General features: G+C 45.9%; 2 protein-coding genes across 2 annotated transcripts in view; one reads left to right on the forward strand and one right to left on the reverse strand.

The window, feature by feature from the left end:
* The window catches only part of C8A (complement C8 alpha chain), a gene marked incomplete at both ends in the record, with an annotated part of 61422 nt that extends 59345 nt beyond the window's left edge, over positions 1 to 2077 (forward strand). The window contains one exon of the mRNA XM_080691428.1: positions 1926 to 2077. Within this exon, the coding sequence (XP_080547554.1) occupies positions 1926 to 2077 (152 nt within the window). The remainder of the gene's footprint in view (positions 1 to 1925) is intronic.
* A 14258-nt stretch (positions 2078 to 16335) lies between these two features.
* The window catches only part of C8B (complement C8 beta chain), a gene marked incomplete at both ends in the record, with an annotated part of 51357 nt that continues 46737 nt past the window's right edge, over positions 16336 to 20955 (reverse strand). Inside the window, 3 exons of the mRNA XM_080691429.1 lie at positions 16336 to 16487; positions 18384 to 18452; positions 20204 to 20357. Of these exons, the coding sequence (XP_080547555.1) occupies positions 16336 to 16487; positions 18384 to 18452; positions 20204 to 20357 (375 nt within the window). The remainder of the gene's footprint in view (positions 16488 to 18383; positions 18453 to 20203; positions 20358 to 20955) is intronic.

The following is a 20955-nucleotide window of genomic DNA, read 5'->3' on the forward strand; positions in this document are numbered from 1 at the left end:
TCATCTCATGGCATTCTCCTTTTGTCCATTTTCTCTGCTCATAAGAACAGGTGTCATTGGGTTGGGGCCCACCCTAATCCAGTACATTAACATAATAAGGTCACATTCGCAGGTAGTGAGGGTTCGCACTTGTGGGAAAACAATTCAACCCCTGTGAGGGATAAGTAGTTAACATATTCCTACACCAGTAAGGAGTTAAGACTAAAAGCAAGGTTGGGGGCAAATAAAGTTTAAGTGATACCAGCTGGCACCCAGAAGAAAATTATCAAACAAGAGTTACAGATCCATCTCTTAGAGATGAAGTATGAGGACCTGGACATGAATCCCAGCTATTTCACTAACTCACCATGAAACACTTGGAGCTTAGTATTCTCGTCTGAGTTCTTTTGAGTGCCAAGAACCTCAATGCATGCCCCAATCCCTAAGCTTTGAATTTTCCAGGCACACAAAACTACTTCTGTGTGGTACAGAGAATGATGGCAAAACACACAGGCTGCTAAATTAATGTATAAACCAATCTCATTTGGTAACTATAAAGAAGAAATGTAAAAAAAAAGGAAGTTTAGATAGGTAAATTTAGGATACATGGGTCCATAAAACAAATTGTGGGCACAGGGTGTATGGAGCAGAAGCCATGTGGCTCAACAGCCACATGTAGAAAACAGACCAAGCATTTAGTCCTGGTGTACTTGGTGGGAGTCAACAGAGTCAACAGTGTGGTACAGATGTCCCCAAAGTGAAGAGTCAGGTTAACAGAAATAAAGAGCTAGAACCAGATTCTTCTCTGACAAAGAGCTTTGTCTGAGACCTTTGTTCTTGCTGCTTCTTCAGCAGTGGCAAAGTGGACCACTGAGGGAAGCTGGAAGATTTAAATCTACATTTCAAGAGAAAGAGTTGGGAAGATTCATGGCCTGGAAAGGAAATTTAAGGCTCACGGGAATCCATCAGCCACCCTTGGGGCCCATTAGAGAGTCTAGGAATTCCCCCAGCAAACTTTTACCTGTGGAGACTGAGTCACAGGGGTGGGAAAAGGAGAAACAGAGAGGCCTGCTATGGCTACCCTGTCATGGAACATAGTTACAGAGCTCTTAGGGTCTTGTAGATCATCTAACCCGGAAATATTCAAACTGGGATCTGAGGAGCCTTGAGGTCCTAGGAGCTGCCTCAGGGGATAAGGATGAGCCTGATAGACACCCCCAGCATCAAATAGAACGGCTCTATTTCATCTGACTTAAATGCTCTGGTCCATGGAAAATTATTTAGGAAAAAAACAGTGATTAAAAAAATTGGATTAGTCCATCCTTTTTATAATGTAGAGTTGGAAGCTCAGCCCTAAAGAGGAGATGGGCTTGTCCAAAGACACAGAGCCAGTAGGTACTAGCAGCCCTGGGCTGGGTCTTAGATGCTGGATTTTCAGAGACATTCCACAGTCTGCATGTGTTACAATGCTATGTGCAGAGAATCTGTTACTCACTGTGGCCCCACAGTCAGAATCTGAGGGGGTTTGATTTGCAAACCATCATGTGAAAGACCAGAAAACTGTTACAGAGAGAGGTGTCTGGCCAACCCTTTGCTCCACATTCCCAGCTGGGCTGCAGTCCCTGTTCTTCACATCCTCCAGTGATTTGCTATCATTCTTTCAGAGAAGCGTGCCTCCTGTCTTCCTCTGCTATCCATCTTCCATGGAACCTCGGATTCCAATTTCATGAGATGGGCTCCCAATGTCCTCTTCTCACTCTGTCTAGAGTTTCAAATTAAATGTGAGGCAGTGAGCACAGAGGTCTTGGTTGGCTACCCAAGGCATTTCCCTGAGGAGGGATTGCAGACCATTCCAGGCCAACAGGATGGCCCTCACTCCTTACTCTCCCATACGGCTGCTTTCCTGCTGACCTCCTCCTTCCCTGGACAAATTTCTCCATCCACAGGAGTCAAAGCAGATGGTCGTTGGAGCTGCTGGAGCTCCTGGTCTGTGTGCAAAGGAGGCACCCAGGAAAGGAGGAGAGCGTGTAACAACCCTGAACCTCAGAATGGAGGCGCATCATGCCCGGGGCGAGAAGTACAGACCCATGCCTGCTGAGCTTCTGGGCACAGACTGGGCTGGAGGCTGCGGATGTGGACACTGACGCTGATAATTAGATAAAGATTTATTTCACCTGACCAAAAATACAAATCAAAACATTTTTATTGGTCCACTCATGGTATTTTGGGCTTTTTTCTTGATCATGAACCTCAAAATTCTTTCAGCTTCTACCCATTACCTGGTTCCAAAGCTTCTTCTACGTTTTAGGTATTTTTTACCTCAACTTCTTAGTATCCTTTTCCTGTCCCTTCAGGCTGTTACAACAACAGAATGATGGCTTATAAACAACAGTTCTGGAGTCCAGAAGTGCAAAGTCAAGCTGGCAGAGGCAGTGCCTATTGATCACATACTTTCTGGGTTATACATGACTGTGTTTTTTGTTTGTTTATTTTTGGGTTTTGTTTTGGTCTTCCACATGGTTAAAGGGGCTAGGGGCTCTCTAGGACCTCTTTATAAGGACTCCACCTTCATGACCTAATTATCCCTAAGTCCAACATCCTAACACCAAAGCCTTTGGGGTTAAGACCTCACACTGCTGCTGATGCTATGTACATATGTGAAATTATAAATGCCAGTCTCAATATCAAATATGGGGAAGGGGAAGAAGTAGGGTAAGAGCTGGGGGAGCTCCCCAAGATGTTCCCATCACTCTGAACTTTATTATGATGCAAGACAATAATGCACCAATAAAAGTATGTTAAAAAAATATTTCAGCCAGGTGTGGTGGCATACACCTGTAATCTCAGTATTTGGGAGGCTGAAACAGGAGGATTGCAGGCTGTAGGTCAGCTTTAGCAATTTAGCGAGGCCCTTGGCAACTTAGCAAGGCCCTGTTTCAAAATAAAGAATAGAGCTGGGTGTGGTGCTACATGCTTGTCATCCCAGCGCTTGGGAGGCTGAGACAGGAGGATCGCACAGGTTCAAAGCCAGCCTCAGTTACTTAGTGAGGCTCTCATCAACTTAGCGAGACCCAGTTTCCAAATAAAGTATAAAATAGGTCTGGGAGTATAGCCTGGAGGTAGAAAAGCCCTGGGTTCCACCCCCAATACCACAAAAATGAAAGAAAGAAAGAAAGAAAGAAAGAAAGAAAGAGAGAAATAAAGAAAGAAAGAATAGGAAAGGGCTGGAGATGTAGCTCAGAGGTAGAATGCCCCAAGGTTCTGTCCCAGTGCCCCCCCAAAAAAAAACCCTTAAAAACTGTCAACATATAAAATTGAGAGACAGAAGCATTCAGACAACAGCATATAAATCCAGTCCCATGTCTCCTGTGACTATGATCAGTCTTTGTCCAAGAATTGGTAATCCTGAGAGCAGAAATCATGTTTGTTTTAACACTGTATCTGTAGAGGCCAGTGCTAGACCCTAAACAGAGGAGGGGCCTTGCTGGCATCTGTAGCTTGAACAAATGAATGGATTCAAGAGTCAGTTTATAATGGAAATCTGAACAGGTTCATCTTCCTCAGCAGAGAGTGGGATTGGAGGGGCCATCCAGAGACAGTCAACTCACATTCTCTGACCTTGCTTGGGAGAGGCCATCACCGCAGCCCCTCTTAGCATCCCACAGCACTCTAGTGATGTCTCAAAGAGCGTGCTACATTACACTGAATCTTCTGTTTATCCATCAGCTTCCCCTGGTAGATTGTCATCATCCAGAAAGCCAAATCTTCTTTCCCAGCAGAGAGTAGCTACTCAGGAAGTGCTTGGGGACTCTGGGCTTCCGGCCGGACTGCACGTAGCACACCAGACCCCTGGAGAAACTGGGCCCAGTAAGATTCTGGGTCCTAGGCAGGGGTCGCGCGGGGCATGCCAGGCGGGGCCCGGGTCACGGGACTCTGGGCCCCAGGTGGAGTAGTGCGGAGCACGCTGGACCCATGGGGAAACCGGGCCGGGTCACAGTGCTACTGAGTGCCTGATCCCACTACCTCCTCAAACCACACATACTGTCTTCTCTTATTAAAAAAAAAAAAAAGGAAAAAAAAAGAAAAATATCGGAGAGGGGTTAAGAAGGCTGTGGCAGATGCCAAGACACTGGAGATGCAGACAAAACTTATCCAAATGCACTGGAACTTATGGAAAAATTCCCCGTGAAGGAGGACTAATGTTTCTCTATATTGTTAAGAATCTTGGACATCACCTGTAAGGAGAGAGTTTAGCGGAGACCAAGGAGAAAGGCAGTGTTGAAAGCGGTCTCCACAATGGCGGTGGAGACTTGTATTCAGGAGAAGCAGAAATCGGATCCTACCAACCTTGTTTTTTTGGGAGAAATTTCACCAAAGGTCGAATGCTACCGTCGCGCATGCTTAGGAACACTGGACAACATTCAGAGTGGAAAAAGAGCTTGGGAAAGTTTTGAAATGGTGGAGGCAGTGGCAATGGCAGTGGCCAGTACTCAGGGGAGGCAGAGATCTGATGCATTACACCTGGAACCTTTGAAATAATAACCCCAGAGGAAGAATGCTATCACCACGCACCCTTGAGAATGTGGGACAATTGGTTGGGCGAAGAGGGTGCTTGGATTGGAGCCTGCCGAGGGGTGAGGCTGGCGACGGACATAGCAAAGCTGGGATTGGAGCCTGTTGTGAGGCAAGGCCAGTGCTGGAGCCTCCGAGGCCGGGATCGGAGCCTGCCAAGGGGTTAGGCTGGTGTTGGGGCCAGTGAGGCCGGGATTGGAGCCTGCCGTGAGGCAAGGCCGGTACTGGGGCCTTCAAGGCCAGGATCGGAGCCTGCTGAGGGGTTAGGCCAGTGCCAGGGCCAGCAAGGCTTGGATCAGAGACTGCCATGAGGCAAGGCCGGTGCTGGGGACTTCGAGGCAAGGGCCGAAGCCTACCGAGGGGTTAGGCTGGTGCCAGGGCCAATGGCTGACATCGGAGCCTGCCCTGAGGCAAGGCCACTACTGGGGCCAGTGAGGCCGGGATTGGAGCCTGCTGAGGGATTAGGCCGGTCCCAGGGCCAGCAAGGTTGGGATCGGAGCCTCCCGTGAGGCAAGGCCAGTGCTGGGGCTTCTGAGGCCGGGATCAGAGCCTGCCGAGGGGTTAGGCTGGTGCCGGGGCCAGCGGCCAGCATCAGAGTCTGCCCTGAGGCAAGGCAGGTGCTGGGGACTCTGAGGCCGGAATTGGAGCCTGCGAGGGTTTAGGCCAGTCCTGGGGCCACCGTGGCCAGGCTCGGAGCCTGCTGTGAGGCAAGGCCGGTGCTGGGGCTTCCGAGGCCAGGAGCGGAGCCTGCCGAGGGGTTAGGCCAGTGCTGGAGCCAGCGGGCCGGGATCGGAGCCTTCTGTGAGGCAAGGCCGCTACTGAGGCCTCCGAGGCTGGGATCGGAGCCTGCCGAGGGGTTAGGCCGGTGCTGAGACCAGCGAGGCTGGCATCGGAGCCTGCCTTGAGGCAAGGCTGGTGTTGGGGCTTCCGAGGCCAGGATAAGAGCCTGCCGAGGGGTTAGGCTGGTGCCGGGGCCAATGGCTGGCATCGGAGTCTGCCGTGAGGCAAGGCCAGTGCTGGGGCCTCCGAGGCTGGGATCGGAGCCTGCCGAGGGGTTAGGCCGGTGCCGGGGCCAGTGCCCGGGATCAGAGCTTTTCGTGAGGTAAGGCCGCTACTGAGGCCTCCGAGGCCGGATCGGAGCCTGCCAAGGGGTTAGACCGGTGTTGGGGCCATTGAGGCCAGCATCGGAGCCTGCCATGAGGCAAGGCCGGTGCTGGGGCCTCCGAGGCCGGAATCAGAGCCTGCTGAGGGATTAGGCCGATGCCGGGGCCAACGGCCAGTATCGGAGCCTGACAAGAGGCAAGGCCACTACTGGGGCCTCCGAGGCCAGGATCGGAGCCTGCCGAAGGATTAGGCCGGTGCTGGGGCCAGTGAGGCCAGGATCGGAGCCAGCTGAGGGGTTAGGCCAGTGTCGGGGCCAGCAAGACCTGAATCAGGGCCTCCTATGAGTCAAGGCTGCTGCTTGAGCCAGCGAGGTCTAGATCAGTCCACCGGGTAGCCAGGCCGCTACTGGGGAATCAAGAGTGGGATCGGTACTTGCAACGCGGCATGCACAGAGAAATATCACAGAAAATAAAAATCAGATGCTTCCCCTAATCAGCAAAAACTAGGAGGAAAGGGGCAACAGGAAGAGGTCAAGCTATAGAAAGGGCCCTATAGTGAAGCAACTAAGGTGACCAATCAGAGGGTATGGAATAGGGGAGGATGGAGCCTCTTTAAAAAGCAGGAGGTACATAAACAAATGTATCAAAGTTAATCACCAAACAAGCATGGGATCGAGGGAGGGGGAAGGAATGGGATGGGGGCTGGATAAGGGCTAATTGGATGATGTGTGCTTGTATATCCTCTCCAGTCTTGTATTCCAATGTGATATATGATTACAGTGCACCAATCAAAAATAAAATAAAATAAGAAAGTAATTATAAAAAATAAATAAATAAAAATAAAAAAGGCCTGGGGGGATAGGTCACTGGTAGAATGTCTCTGGGTTCAATCTCAAGGAACACACAAAAAAAGCAAATGGTTTAGAAGTTATTTCTAAATAAACTTAGATCTTCTATCTGAAAGAAGGAAGAAAAAAAAGGAGAGTCCCTTATTGCATTCCATTCTGCCATGAGTTTATTTTTTTACGTTTATAATTAATTCACATACTAATTAATTTGTACTCATTATTTCCTGGGGGGTGTAACTAGAGGCCAGGTGGGCCAGGCCAAGCAGGCAATAGGTGCTTCCTGCAGCCCCATTCCCCGCTGCTCTGTGTTGTGAAGGACAGCTTATACTGCACAGGGAGGGAAAGAAAAGGAGGCTCACGAGGGGCCGGGGTAGTGATCTGGGTGCCAGAGGAGAGCTTTGGGGTTAAGCATCCACCTGGATCACCTGTGAGCCAAACCCACCAGCAGAGCAATGCCACCTGCCTGGCCTTCCAGCTGGAGAGCCAAGGCCAGCCACTGCCCCTCGCCTCTGAAGATGCTACATTCCCAGCAGTTCAGGGATTAAAATACAGCAGCGGTGGCGGTTTCAAAAGCAGATCGGCACCTTTCCTTCCTCGGGAATGATTTGTTCCCACAAAGCAAAAGCATAAAGCACACTTGGTGCGTTCTCCCTCCGGTCCTTTACAGAGATCTGTAATCTCAGGTTTTATAGGTAGTGGGTGTAAACACATGGTTTAAAGATATAATCTTCAGCTTGACAAGGTGTCTTTTGAAAAGTAAATTAATGACAGGGAGAAAAGCAATAAGGAGAGGCTTTCTTCTTTTTCTCTTTGAGAGAGAGGAAGATCTAAAGAGTTCAGCACTCAATGAATCTCCTCTGAACGATATGCCTTTAGGGTGAAGAAAATGGACAGAGAGAAAGGGTAGGCTTCAAAAGCCACACTGCAGAAATGAGAGATGGTGAAGCAAAGCCATGGACTGCCTGGAGAGGAAGGGATGCGGTATGCATCAGCAGAAGGGCAATTCTCCTTTGTGGAGGAAATTCACACTGTTGCCCCTCTGTTTCAGCAATGGACAACCAGTTTTCTGGTGATTTCAGGTGCCAGGATCCGTGCTGGGGACTGGAGGTTCTTAAATGAATCAAAGATGCATCCAGCCCTGGGAGACACCCTGGTAGAAGAGATCTGTGAATGGTGATGATAAACCCTGGGCCAGCAGGCAGCACAGGGGACTGTGGGAGATAGCCTCGCCAGGGGAGCAGGTGAGATGGTCTGGAGGAGGGGCCAGCAGCCAGCAGAGTCTCGAAATCAAGTGAGGGTTAGAAATATAACATGAGCAGGGTATAGTGGTGCATGCTTGTAATCCCAGCATTTGGGAGGTTGAGACAGGAGGATCTGGGTTCATGGACAGCCTCAGCTACTACTTAAGGAGGTCCTTTGCAACTCAGTGAGACCCTGTTTCAAAATAAAGACTAAAAAATAGGGCTGGGGGTGTAGCTCGGAGGTAGAATGCTTCTGGGTTTCATCCCCAGTACTGCAATAAATAAATAAATAAATACTTAGAAATATCACATGAGTTGGAGGAACATGATAATGTAGGGAACGTGGCCAGTGCCAGATCACAGGACTGGAAACCCATGAGACAGACGGGGACAGTTTCTCATCCTTGTCGGGCTAGGGATGGCTAAGTCTGGATCTCAGGTTTGGTTTCTAGGCTTTCCAGCCAGGGCTGGGTTCTGGGGAGATTCTCATAGATAGCTACTTCCCAGCTCCTTCACTGTTTGCTTTGGGGTGCTCTGGGAGGCTCAGCACCCCTCAGCTACTGTTATAAAATCAAACAATTTCAAACTAAACTCATGGCTTTCTCTCTGATTTGGGGTGGATGCACCACTCAACCTTTATTTCTCAGACTTTATGCATTCATTGCATGAGAAATAGATCATCCCTGACATGAAGGACAAAACCCTCTCCCACCAGCCCTCAGCTCCTCCTTGTTTTCATTTCCTCCTGCTCAATCTTCCTCTAAGTCATGCTGCCCCAACCACTCAGGCCTTTCACCTGTTCCTCCCTTCCACAGGGCCTTTACACCTGCTGTCTATCTGCCTGAAATGCTTCCCTCCTGCCTGAGCTCATCCAAGGGTTCCATTTCATTCCAGTCTCTACTTAAACATCAAAGACCTTTCCTGTCTACCCTATGTAAAGAGGCTCGTCCTGTCCCTCATTTGTCTTTCTTGTACACTACTTGAGATTATGGATTTGTTTCTTTTTCATTTTTTCTCGTGGTCTGTCTTATATATTATATGTTTGTATCCTCCATTCTGCCAAATTCATATGTTGAAATCGTAACCCTAAAGGGATGGCACTGGAAGGTGTGGCTTCAGGGAGGTGATTAAGTCATGATGGGATAATGCCCATATATGAAGAGACATGAGAGGACTTGTCTTCTCACTGAAGTCTGATGGCCATCTGCAGACCAGGTAGAGTGACATGGACAGACACCAGATTGGCCAGCACCTTGACCTTGGCCTCCCATCCAATAGAACTGTGGGAGAGGAATATTTGTTGTTGAAGGTGCCCAGCATGTGATATTTTTATTATAATGGCCTAAACTGACTCTTATATCTCCCCCCATTAATAATGCAAGTCTTTTCATGGCCAGATCCCCAGTACTCAGAATAGTACTTGAACTTCCAGAGGACTTGAATGAAAGAACTATTTCCATTTTTTTTTCTAGTACTAGGGATTGAACCCAGGAGGATTCTACCTCTGAGCTACATTCTCAACCCTATTTTTTATTTTTTATTTTGAAACAAGGTCTCACTAAGTTTTGGAGGGCCTAAGTAGCTGAGGCTGGCTATGAACCTGCAATCCTCCTGTCTCAGCCTCCCAGGTACTGGATTACAAGCATGTACCACCATGCTTGGATTAACTACTTCCAATTTAATTTCCCACATAGGTCAGGCCTTTTGTTCGCTCTGGGCCTTTGCACATGTGGCTCCTGGAAGCACCCTCCTCTCTAGCCCAGCTTTCTTCTTCTCCCAGCTCCTCACCTGTGTTTTACAGGGCACAAGCTAGGTGTCCCTCTGCCCAGGAAGCCAGTCCCTTCGGTGACTCCACACCTTGTCAGGTGCTACACTCTCAGAAGGCTGTTTTCTAGCATTTTGCTCTATCACTATTGCTTACTTGTCTGTCTTCCCCACTTAGTAATTTCCTGCAGAGTAGATGGGGACTCCTATTTATCTTTGAAGCCTTGGCACCTATCACAGTGCTTGTTACATCTGAGTTTCTTTAAAATAGATTTTTGTCTCTTTCTCTTTTCCACTCAGTGCTATAGGCAAAAAGTAGAATGTTCTTTGTGTCTAGAATGTGGAAACTTGTGCAAGAGAACAACTAACATCCAGGGAAGACGCTCGCTGGGATTCTTGGATCCTTCAGCCTTCCCGGTGTCTCCAGGAACAGCTGAGCCCACATTATTCCTGGAGGCTGCATGAGTTCAAGAGTGAGCTCAGCTCTTCCTAATGAAGGAACGTCCAGCAAATCAAGTTAAAAATTCCTCATTTATGGCCTTGGAGTTTTCTCCTTCCCCTTCCCCCAGGAGAGATAAAGGAAAATATGTTTCCCTTCTATATTAACAGCTTAAAATGTGAGATAAATCCTCCCATCCTAACCTGTTTTTAACAAATAGACATTGCTGTCCAGTGGCATGATACATGCCTGACAGATCTATTTATCCATTCTATTTCTTTAGAGATAGCAGCTAAGAAGTTTTATCTATTCTTTGTCTCCCTTCCCCATCCCCATTTTCCTAACCAAGCTCATGGAGCATGCAAGCATTTGATGGATGGATGGCGTTTGGGATAAAAGGGGCCAGAATCAGATAGTTTTCATGGTGTGAACAAACTGGCTTATTAACAAGGAGTCATCTGGCAGGAGGTGGTGGGGGAAGGGGCAGGGGATACCAGACAATGGCCAATGATGGATGAAGGAACACCTGGGGGTACAAGGTGTAGACTCAAGATAACTGGTGGATGCGGCCGGTAGCGATAACAGGGGTGCCCACACTCCGTTATGGCCTTCTGCACAGAGGTGAATGTCAGATCAGCCACTTGACTCCCTTTGACAATCCTCTGAGAATTCTTCACTGCAAATTCGACCATGTTTCTTCTTTTTTTTCTCTCTGTGAAATGCATCCATGTGCTTGAGGAGAGCCATGCTAGGCGGGTAAAAAGCAATAGACATGAAGCAGGGTTGTTTAGTTCACCACCCAATCTTGGGGAGGAGGTCGAGCCTCCTCCCCAAGTTACTTTGTGACTTTGTGGTGATGGCAGTCCCTTTGTAGATGTCATGTCTTTAATCTTTACACAGTACCAGGTAGATCAATGACTCCATTTCTGTTGAAGACACTGAGGCCCAGAGGGGATAAGTGATGTGATTAAAGTCACACAGCATTGGGTCTTAACCCCTCTGTCTGCTTCAAGAACCTTTAAAGCCTTCAGGCTTCTCTGCTGCAGAGATATCAGGCCCAGAGCCTTTCTCGGCTCTTCTATGCAAGTGGGCAGGCGGGTACCTGTCCTGCAGATGAAGCTGGATCTGTACCTGCTACAATGGGAGGCATGAGCCTGGCCTCAGCAGCAGCCTGGGCTGAGCTCTGCTGCTTTGGAGCTGTGTGGTCTTGGACAAATCACTCGGTCTCTCCGAGGCTTTTTCTCATCACCTGTCAAAGGCAGATAATAAACTCTTCCTCTTGCAGGCAGTGAGAGGATTAGGATGGATTAGGTGTGTGAAGGTTCTTTGTAACTGGTAATGCCCTCTGCAAATATTAGTTATTATGCTGTTACATTTTCCCTTAATAACCCACAGCCTGGGATAGAAAGCCCTCCATGTCCTTTATTAAGACATCTCTTAGGAGCTAAGCTATATTATGCTTTTTGTTCTCATAGGTTGTAATGGATTTTGCACTGAAATAATTTTAAAGCAGTTTTAAGTGACTTTTAAGAAAAACACCAACAATCCACAGTTCTTGTTGATGTTTTGAGGACCCGGGAAGTGGTAATGGCAATGATGTAACTAATCATGGGGTGACTGCTGGGTCCGGGGTGCTCTCCTAAGTTCAGGAATCCACAGGAGGTTGCCACTGACATCGGCCCCAGCCCCATTATCCAGTTTAGGAAAGGGATTCACAGATAGGTTCATAACTTGCATAAAGCCACAAAGTAGTGAACCCCAGAGCCAGGCTTCCACTGCCAGCACACTGGCGTCAGGGCACATGTGTCTATGTGCTACGTGGTGCAGACTCTCTTGATGCATCCCCAGCTCTGCCTAGGAGGTACAATGCCACCCCAGCTGTCTCCATAAACAGACCTCGGAGCTCCTGAATGGTCAGAATCAGAATCTTGCCTAACACCAAAGGAAGATAACTCAGAGAGAAAAATAGAGTATAGAAAAATCTGATTTGATGACATTCGTCAGCAAAGAGGGATCTCAAAGACCTGGCCTGTACTATTCCAGTGCATTGAGTTAAGTTTTAGGTGTGTGCTCCCGCTTTGAAAATGAACCTGGAGATGAGAAAGCTGAGGTAAGGCAGAATGTTGAAAGACAAGTTTTTTAAAGCCACTCTTTCCTACCTCTGTCATGTGTTGGTGGGTCCTTGACACCAACTACTACTTTTTGTTTGTTGGTTTTTTTCATACTGGGAATTGAGCCCAGGGGCATTCTACCTTCCAGCTATGCCACCATATCTATTGTTATTGTTATCATCATCATCATCATCATCATCATCATCATCATCATCATTTTTTAAATAGGGTCTAAGTTGCTGAGGCTGGCCTCAAACCTGAAATCATCCTGTCTCTGCCTCCCAAGTACTGGGATTACAGAAGTATATCACTGTGTCTAGCTGTTTGCCACCTCTTGAGCCTTGGTTTTCTCATGTCTCAGGTTTACTCTAACAACGATTATAGAGTTTTCTGTTCCCTTCCTTTGTAAGGTTTCCTTGGAGATTCCTAACCGTCCTCAGGGGTGTCACCAATGCCACCCCCAAACAAGCACTATTGGCCCCTTCATGACATCAACTATATTTCCCTCTCTTATTTTGCAGTGCTGCCCATGAAGCCAGATGAAGGCATGGCCCCCTCACTGCTGTGTACAGTGTCCTTATCTTTAGGGTTGCTATGCTTGAAGTCTCATGATGCCACCATTGCATGTCACCAATTCACTCAAGTTTCTGCCCAGAAGGGAAGGTCTCATCCCTTTAAATTAGTTAATTAATTTATGCAACAATTTTTATTGATGCCCCCCTTGGGGTATATTAGTGCACTATCCTTATTTTCGTGGACATTACATTTGTGAGGGAAGAAGAGATAATCAAGGTGTAAGTTGCAATGTAATATCTGCAAAGTCTAGAAACATCAATAAATAGACATAATGTTATTAGGCATATCTTCAGTGTATAAAACGAAATACATCTATATTTCAGATCCAAACTCTTACATATCCTAACATGATGGAAACAGGAAAGGCTGAGAGAAGAGACAAACTGAGGCCTGAAGATAAGTTAGGAAGGGGTTTGAGCATGGGGCTGCCGTATGCAACAACTTATGGCCAGAGTTCTTCTCCAGTTCTTTAATCTGCCAGTCTTAAAGACTTCAAAGACCAGCTCAGTGTCTCAAAAGTGCCAGGCACGCACATTTCCAAGGGCTTTCCTGCAAGTGCCCAGGAGCAGGCTAGAGACATCTTCTTAATGACAGAAATGGGTCTTCCTGCATCTCGATTCTCTGCTAGCAGGAACTCTCTCTGGCCTCTTGGTTTCCACAATCAGTCCATCCTTAGTACGGAGTATGTTTCTGTTTGAAGCTCTCTCTACCTGTCATCTAATGAGTGCATTTCTATCTACCCATCAAATTCAGATAAAAATTAAAAGAGATAATGGAGGTTAAAAGACTTCATAAACTAGGAAGATTCTATAATTGTCAGCTATTATTACTATTGTTAAACTAACTACAATAGTTATTATTCCCACAGAAGTTATGTTATTAGTCCAAGGTCACACGGGAAGCCTGCTTCCTTGGCATTAAATGTGCCCAGGAGCTTACGGCATATGATAGGTTCATGCTCTTGGATGCAAAAAAGAAAAGGAAACCCTCCTATATCCAGGCACCTTGTGCTGCACTCACACTTCCAGAGCATCAGCCAGACCGCATTGCCTGGACTCTGCTGCTTGTGTCCACAGCTCCTTCACAGGTACACAGGGGCAAGCCACAGTTGCCAAGATTCTCCAATAGCACAGTTTGCATTTATTTTGTTTAATTCTTACATTATGTTCCAGCCTCCTCCTAAATGCATTTGTTTGCAAAAAGAGCCATGTGGGGAAGTTCAGCCCACAAATAAGAATATAATTATTACACAGTTTAGCAGTGCCTGGGCGTCACCCGGGTATTCACCAGCGCGCCACAATTCAATTGTCTCTCCTTCAAGACCATATTTAATAGGATAAACAATTTCTGCTAAATGCAATAAACGTGAACCTGGGCTGTCATCTCCATAATCAACTCAAATTTCCCATTAGAAGCGGTGGCTGTGATTGAGATTCAGAATTTAATTTGGCGGCGCTTGCTTCGATGTGCTCCTGTCTGCTTCGTGGGAGCCTCCCGTCAACCAAAGACAGAGCTGCTCTCCTCTGTCTCCGGGGAATCTTAAAAGAAGATAGATTATAACTCAAGAAAATTATACGACCTCCGTATAATGAAAGAGATAAAACATTATTGGATTAGCCTGTTGAAATAACAGTAGACAGCAAAGCAATAACACTAAGCTAAACAAGAACCCAGACCCTTCAGCTCGATGGCTGGGGATATGAGGATGAGGGGAAGCAGACACTGCGCGTGGTGTGTTGATGTCTGGGAAGCAGGGGCCAAGGCCTCAGCATCATGGATAGGTTAGATTTGGACCCGAACACCAAATCCAACACCAAACTCTAAGCTGACCATCTGGCTGAAAACAGATTGGTTGAAAATGAGTAGGACAAACCAATTTACCTTTAACTAACTGCTTTTTTCCCCCATCAATTTTATTTCAACAAATTCACCTGCAATTCTTCAATCAGACAGAAAGTGCCCAAGAGCAAAGCAAATCTTAAGGGATGTTTTTAATAGGATGGAGCAAATGAGAGAAATAGAGCTTAACCACTCAGATGGCAATCTGAAAAACAAAAATGCTTTGGTGTTTGGTAACCTGGAGATCAATTGTTTTCTTCTTCTCTTCTTCAAGCTCTCCCCCTTCCCCAAATGGTATTTGCACAAAAGCTTAAGTGAGCAAAGTAGAATGTGCAGACAGTCTTGTGGGGGAGGGGGCTATGCTGCACATTTCCCTCAGCCATCGACTCTAAGTGCTCCTTGGAATGTTTTCTCCTCCAGCCACCATGACCACCTCATTTTCCTTTTTAACTCTCCCATGCAGTGATCAATTTCCCTGGCCCTTGGCTTCAGCTTAGGACCTTTCTTATATACCCACATTGTTCCATTATAAAATGCAATTCAGGTTTGTTCCATAAATCCTGCTATCAATGTGCACAGCCACACCCTTCCCATACCCAACATCAATGGATGCAAGTGACCAAGATTCACCTTTTTCAGAAGGCAGCAGGTAGAGACCAGTCAGTAACATGCACACACACACACACACACACACGACACACACACACACACACACACACACACACACACACACACACGCAATACTTTCTGTTGCATTTTATTTCATGGAAAGTCCTTTGGTAGCCAGATGTTCCTTTCCTGAGAGGTAAGAGAGAATTACAGCTAAGAGTATAAAGCTCTAGAGTCAGTTTGCAGCTCAGCTCTGCCACTTTCTGACTGTGTAGCCTTGGACAAGTCACTGAGCTGTTCCGAGCCTCAGTTTCCACAGCCATTAAATAGAGGCCAATACGAGATGGGTGTGGTGGCGTACACTTGTAATCTCATCATTGGGAGGCTGAGACAGGAGGATCACCTTCACGAACAGCCTCAGATACTTAGTGAGGCCCTTTGCAACTCAGTGAGATCTGTTTCAAAATAAAGAATAAAGCCGGGCGTGGTGGCGCACGCTTGTAATCCCCGCGCTTGGGAGGCGGAGACAGGAGGATCGCGCAGGTTCGAAGCCAGCCGCGCTGGTGTAAGAGACCCTGTTTCAAAAATATAAAATAGGTCTGGGAGTGTAGCCCGGAGGAAGAAGGGCTTCCAGGAACCCCAGTACCACCAAAAAAATAAATAAATAAAATAAAATAAAGAATAAAAAATAGGGCCGGGGGTATAGCTCAGAGGTAGAATGTACCTGGGTTCTATCTCCAGTACTGAAAAAAAAAAAAGGCTAATAAATGGCATCTGCCTTATAAGGCTTTTATGAGGATGGACGGAATCAATACATGGAATCTGCAGCCGGCAAACAAGAGTCATTCAATACACACAAGTTGCTGTTACCATTGCATGAGACCACATACTTGTCAAGGGAGGAACAACTTAGTGTCATTCACTCTCAGGTGCCTACTGTGTGCCAGTGACTGCTAGGAGGTGAGACTACATGGTGAACAATTCCCAACACAGCTCCTGGCTGTCATAAGTATGAATAAAATAAAACCATAGAGTGGGCAAAGGGAGGTTTATGAAAATGCTTTACATCTTCAGAAAGTGGTGACTTGTTTAACTCCTCATTTATTCAAATTAATCTGTATTTTCCAATCTAACTGCCTTCTGGTCTTAGGCAGTGTTGAGGTGGGAGCAGGTGGGAGGTGAGCGGCTGAATCCCTGTGATCTGGAGCTCCCATCTCTGAGGCCCACGGTTGTGTCCTCTGTTAGTGCTCCTGGCTAACAGCTGAGCTTTTCCGAAGCAGGGCCTGTGCAGGGGCTGCCCCCATTTTGAGGAGGTGGGTTGTTACACTGCCTTTGTCTCATTTTCTGTCCTCCAGAGCATGAAGACCAGCTGGACCAGCAACTCCACCTCCCATCAGTGGGGACATCTACAAGGGAGAAAGTAAAAAAAAAAAAGTAATAGCCCTTATTACATTCTGATGCCCTATGGATGAGGCAGGATGGGCAAGGTAAGGCCTTTGGAACTCGGAAGCTTGAATGTCATACCTCCAATCACTGCTCTTCTTTTCTGGTCATTGTACTTACCGTGCTCCCTCTTACTACAGGCACCTGTACATGCTGTGCTCCTGGCCCAAGTGACTCTTCTCCTGTCACCTGGTTCATTCTCTTCATGCTCCAGATCTTGATACAAGCATATTTCCCAGGGGAAGCCTACCCTAACCCCTAACTCTCCATCAAGTCCCTGTATTTACACTCTAAGAGCATTTTGTAGCAGTTGTTATAATTGAAATTTTCAGCATTTTAAAAATGTATATGGGCCTCTCCTTTTGGCAAAATGAGATCACTGGAGAGGGCCATTCCCAAGATCTCCTCCAAGTTGGGGGCTTGATTGAGGTCAAGAAGAGTGAGAACAAAAACAACCCTTAGTGTTTTGCTGGGGAAGAAGGAAGGGACAGGTCTGCAGATTAGAGACTATGCAGCCAGGCCCACCAGACCTGAATTAGGTTCCTATTATCAGCTGGACTAGTGTTTGAACTGGCTTCTACATCTATATAATGATTATAACATTGACTTCTTTGGGTTGTTGCAAGGGTTAAAGGATCTAGTATAGCTAACATGCAAAGCAACAATATGCCCTAAAATTATAAATGTTTGTTTTGCTGTCCCAAGCATCATTCTAAGTGCCTCTGTGCCTCTTTATAAACTTAAGACAATTCTGCAAGAAGTTAATATCATTTCCCCCACTCTATAGATGCAGAAACTAAAGCAAAATTGGACAAGTGTCTTGGTCCAGGTCACAGTTATTACATGATAGAGATGGAGCTGGGCATCGTGGCATTGCCTATAAACCTAATACTTGGGAGGCTGAGAATGGAGGATCACAGGTTTGAAGCCAGCATCAGCAACTTAGTCAAGCTCTTAGAAACTTAGTAAGATATACTGTTTCCAATTTTTCAAAAAAATTGGATTTAGGGCATAGCTCAGAGGTAGAGTGTCCCTGGGCTTAATCCCCAACAACACCAAAATATAAAATAAAGTAATATAAATAAATAATAAATATAGATAGATAATAAATTACAGAAATGAAATTTGGACTAACCTGAGTCTATGCCCTCAGCAAAGTGCCTTGTGCAGAGGGACATAACCCCCCCCCCCAAAGTTCATTCTTTTTATTGGATGTGCCATATTCATTTACCAGCATGTCACCAAAAGAGTCACAGAGAGAAATCAGAAGTGAGGGAAGTGAAGTTTAAAATGTTTAGATAAATATCTTGCCAAATGATTTTAGAGATAGAAAGGAACTTTAGCCTTTCTTTTGTATGTTCAATATATATCGTTGATCAGCCACCATTCAGGTCCATGGAGACACAGAGGTAAATGGAACACAAATACTACTCACAGAGGAAGAAATTCAATGTGCTAAGAGCTATATTGGAAAATATATATATATATATATATATTCAAAGCCCTGTGGGTATCCACAAGAGAAACCGACTAATTCTACTTGGGGAATTAAAGAAACATTTAGATAGATGGGACATCTGTGCTGGATTTTAAAGGCTGAGTAAGAGTTCACTCAGTAGGAGATGAGGGTACGCATTCCTGAATGATGCAAAAAGGACTTAGAAATGCCATGCTATGTTAATTCTGTGACATGAAGCACTCTAGATTATAAAAATAATAAAATGGAAAGGGAGTCAGGATAGTTATCAAGTATCCTAATTTCCAGTTCCCTTCACGCTCCCACCTTACTCTCATTCTTTTGAATTGTTCCCAGGACTTCCTTAGAGTTCCTCTTTCCAACCAATTCTCAAACTCCTTACCTTCCCGGTAGGTGACCTCACAGGCTGGGCCTTGAAAACCAACAGGGCAGATGCAGTCACAGCGTGAGCCTGAGAAAACCAGGAAGAGGCCGTGTGATAAATACCATGTAGAGCAATGCTTAGCCTCTCATACTATGGCATTTTCATTGGGCTGACACAGGGCAAGCTTTGTGTTGAATGGCCTGCAATAAGCAGGTCCAATGCAAGAAGATCTACTCCTTCCTTGAGGGTTGTTTGCTTGTGAAAGAATGTTTACTGCCATCATGAGAAATTACATGAAATTATAGAAGAAAATTACTCTGATGATATTTGACTCATATTGATAAGCTTTTAGGATCAGAAGCAGCCACTAAGGCCAATCATCATTCACCACAAGCAATCCTCCAGCTTCTGCTTGAATACCTCTAGGGATGAGAAACTCACTACTTGTTAGAGTTTAGATATAAAATGTCCCCTATAGAAGCTTATGTGTTAGGCTATGCAGTCAGGTTTGAAGTTGGAGTGTGGCTGGAGGAAGTAGATGATTTGGGCCTAGCCTTGGGGATTATATCTGCCCCTGCCATCCCTTCCATATTTGTCTGTCTATCTCTCTTTCCCCTTCTGGCAGCCATGAGGTGATAGTGGCTTTTCCTCTACCATGTTCTCTTGCCAAGCCATTTTTGCCTTGGAACAGGCCAGTAATGAGCTTATCTCTAAAACTGTAAGCTCCAAATAAACCTTTCTTCCTCTAAGTTGTGTTTGTAAGGAATTTTAGTTAGAGTGAAGAAAAGCCAACTAAAGCAATCCTCTTAGTTGTCCTATCCTTTCTTTGCCTATCTCTGAGATTCTGGAAGTTATTCTTTACATTACTTTGTAATCTGTCCCCTTGAAGCTTCTCTTATCTGGTCACATAAAATCTCTTTACAAGTTTGTTATTGATAGATCAGTGCATTCTCTGGTTCCCTATTTTCCTCTGCCTTGACTCTAGTCTTAGGTGGGTCCTAGCTTTGAGGTTAAAATTTCACAAAAGGCATGGAGTATTTCCAAAATCCTAGACTAAAGCCTTAAGTTGATGAACTGATCTATTTCTTATGGGATTGTCCTGAGGATCACAAGGTAGGGGTTCTCAGGACAATGACAGAACTTTCAGACCTTACTTGTCACAATGCCTGCTTTGTTCACATTCATCCTGTCTGAAAAACTAAAAATACAATCTTTGTTGCCAGTCTGGCAACTGGAACTTTCTCGCTGAGAACATATCTTCTCTGGTGAACCATCTGTTGGGCTTGCTCTGTCCACGTGAACCCTGCCCTATCTGGGACTGGTTGTAACCAGATGCTCTTGATGTCCTATTTGAGTCTATTCTGAAATCTTTCTCAGTGTCTTGCCTGTCCATAATAACAAAGCAGGAGGTATCAGGCTTTACTCTTCCCAGTTTGCCCTCTCCTTGGAAGTAGCCCCAGAATGATCCTGGAAGTTGGCAGTCAAGTTCTACTGCCCCACATTTGCTGCTGCCTTCAAATCTTCTCACCATGTATTAATCACAGCATGCAAATAGGGTTTCCCCTGCTCAGCCCAGGCTCTCTGTGCTCAGCAGATGCCCTGAGGAATGGCCACTCTTTGCAGACCACATATTCTCAATCTGCCCCTGGCTTCAGCTAATGCTAGAATCACTCATGGTACCCCTTGAGGCTGAGTCATCCTGACAGCCAAGGAAGCATCTCCTAGTTTTCAGTGTTCTAGCTTTTTGGGAAATAGAAGTTGGTAAACAGTTTGCCCCAAAGCAAGCCTCCTCTAAATGATAGATTCCATAAGGGAACCCAGTGGCCTGGAAGTGGTACCTTTCAGGACAGAGACTCCATTCCCTTGGCAGGGAGCACAGCGGCAGGAACTGACTTCCATCTGGAATTCCTCCAGGGCTCGCTTCATGTTCTGCCTCACTGTGCCAGAATAGTCAAAATCGGTGGCTGTCACCAGTTCATACAGAGGCTCTACCTGGAAAGAGGAAAGCATTTATTTTAAGAGAAACCACTCATCAGATAAGAGGCCTAAAGCAAGGCTAAGTAGGAACAGACAGAGGGTCAGTGTACAGAGACCACATATGGATCTCTGTGGCCTGGAACAGACACCCCAGCATGGAACTGGATGTTTCTTTTTCTCTCTGCCTCCTTATAATCACGAGTTAGTTCATTAAAGTTCAAGCCAAAAAATACCAAAAACCTACTAAGTGTGAGGCATTAAGTGTAAATATCTAGTAACATACAAATCCCTGATTTCAAGGAACTCTGAATCTAGAAATGGAGACAAACACACCAAGAAGTGAGTACAGAAAGTCTCTGACTCAGATGGTTTGACTTGTGATTTTATTTTTTTATATGTTTTTATTGGTACATTATAGTCTCACTTAATGTAAATTATGTTGATGAACACAGTACTTGGTGGACCCCCCTCCTCCAATTTACTCTGTCTTCCCCCTTTCTCTACCGAGTACTGAGATTGATACTGGTATTTTCACATATGTATGTTAAGCCAATAGTAGTAATTTCTTCATTGTTCCTCACTCTTCTTCCTCCCTTTACCCTAGACCTCCTTC

The sequence above is a fragment of the Muscardinus avellanarius genome (genome assembly GCF_963383645.1).
Source record: "Muscardinus avellanarius genome assembly, chromosome: 3".
Classification (NCBI taxonomy): domain Eukaryota; kingdom Metazoa; phylum Chordata; class Mammalia; order Rodentia; family Gliridae; genus Muscardinus; species Muscardinus avellanarius.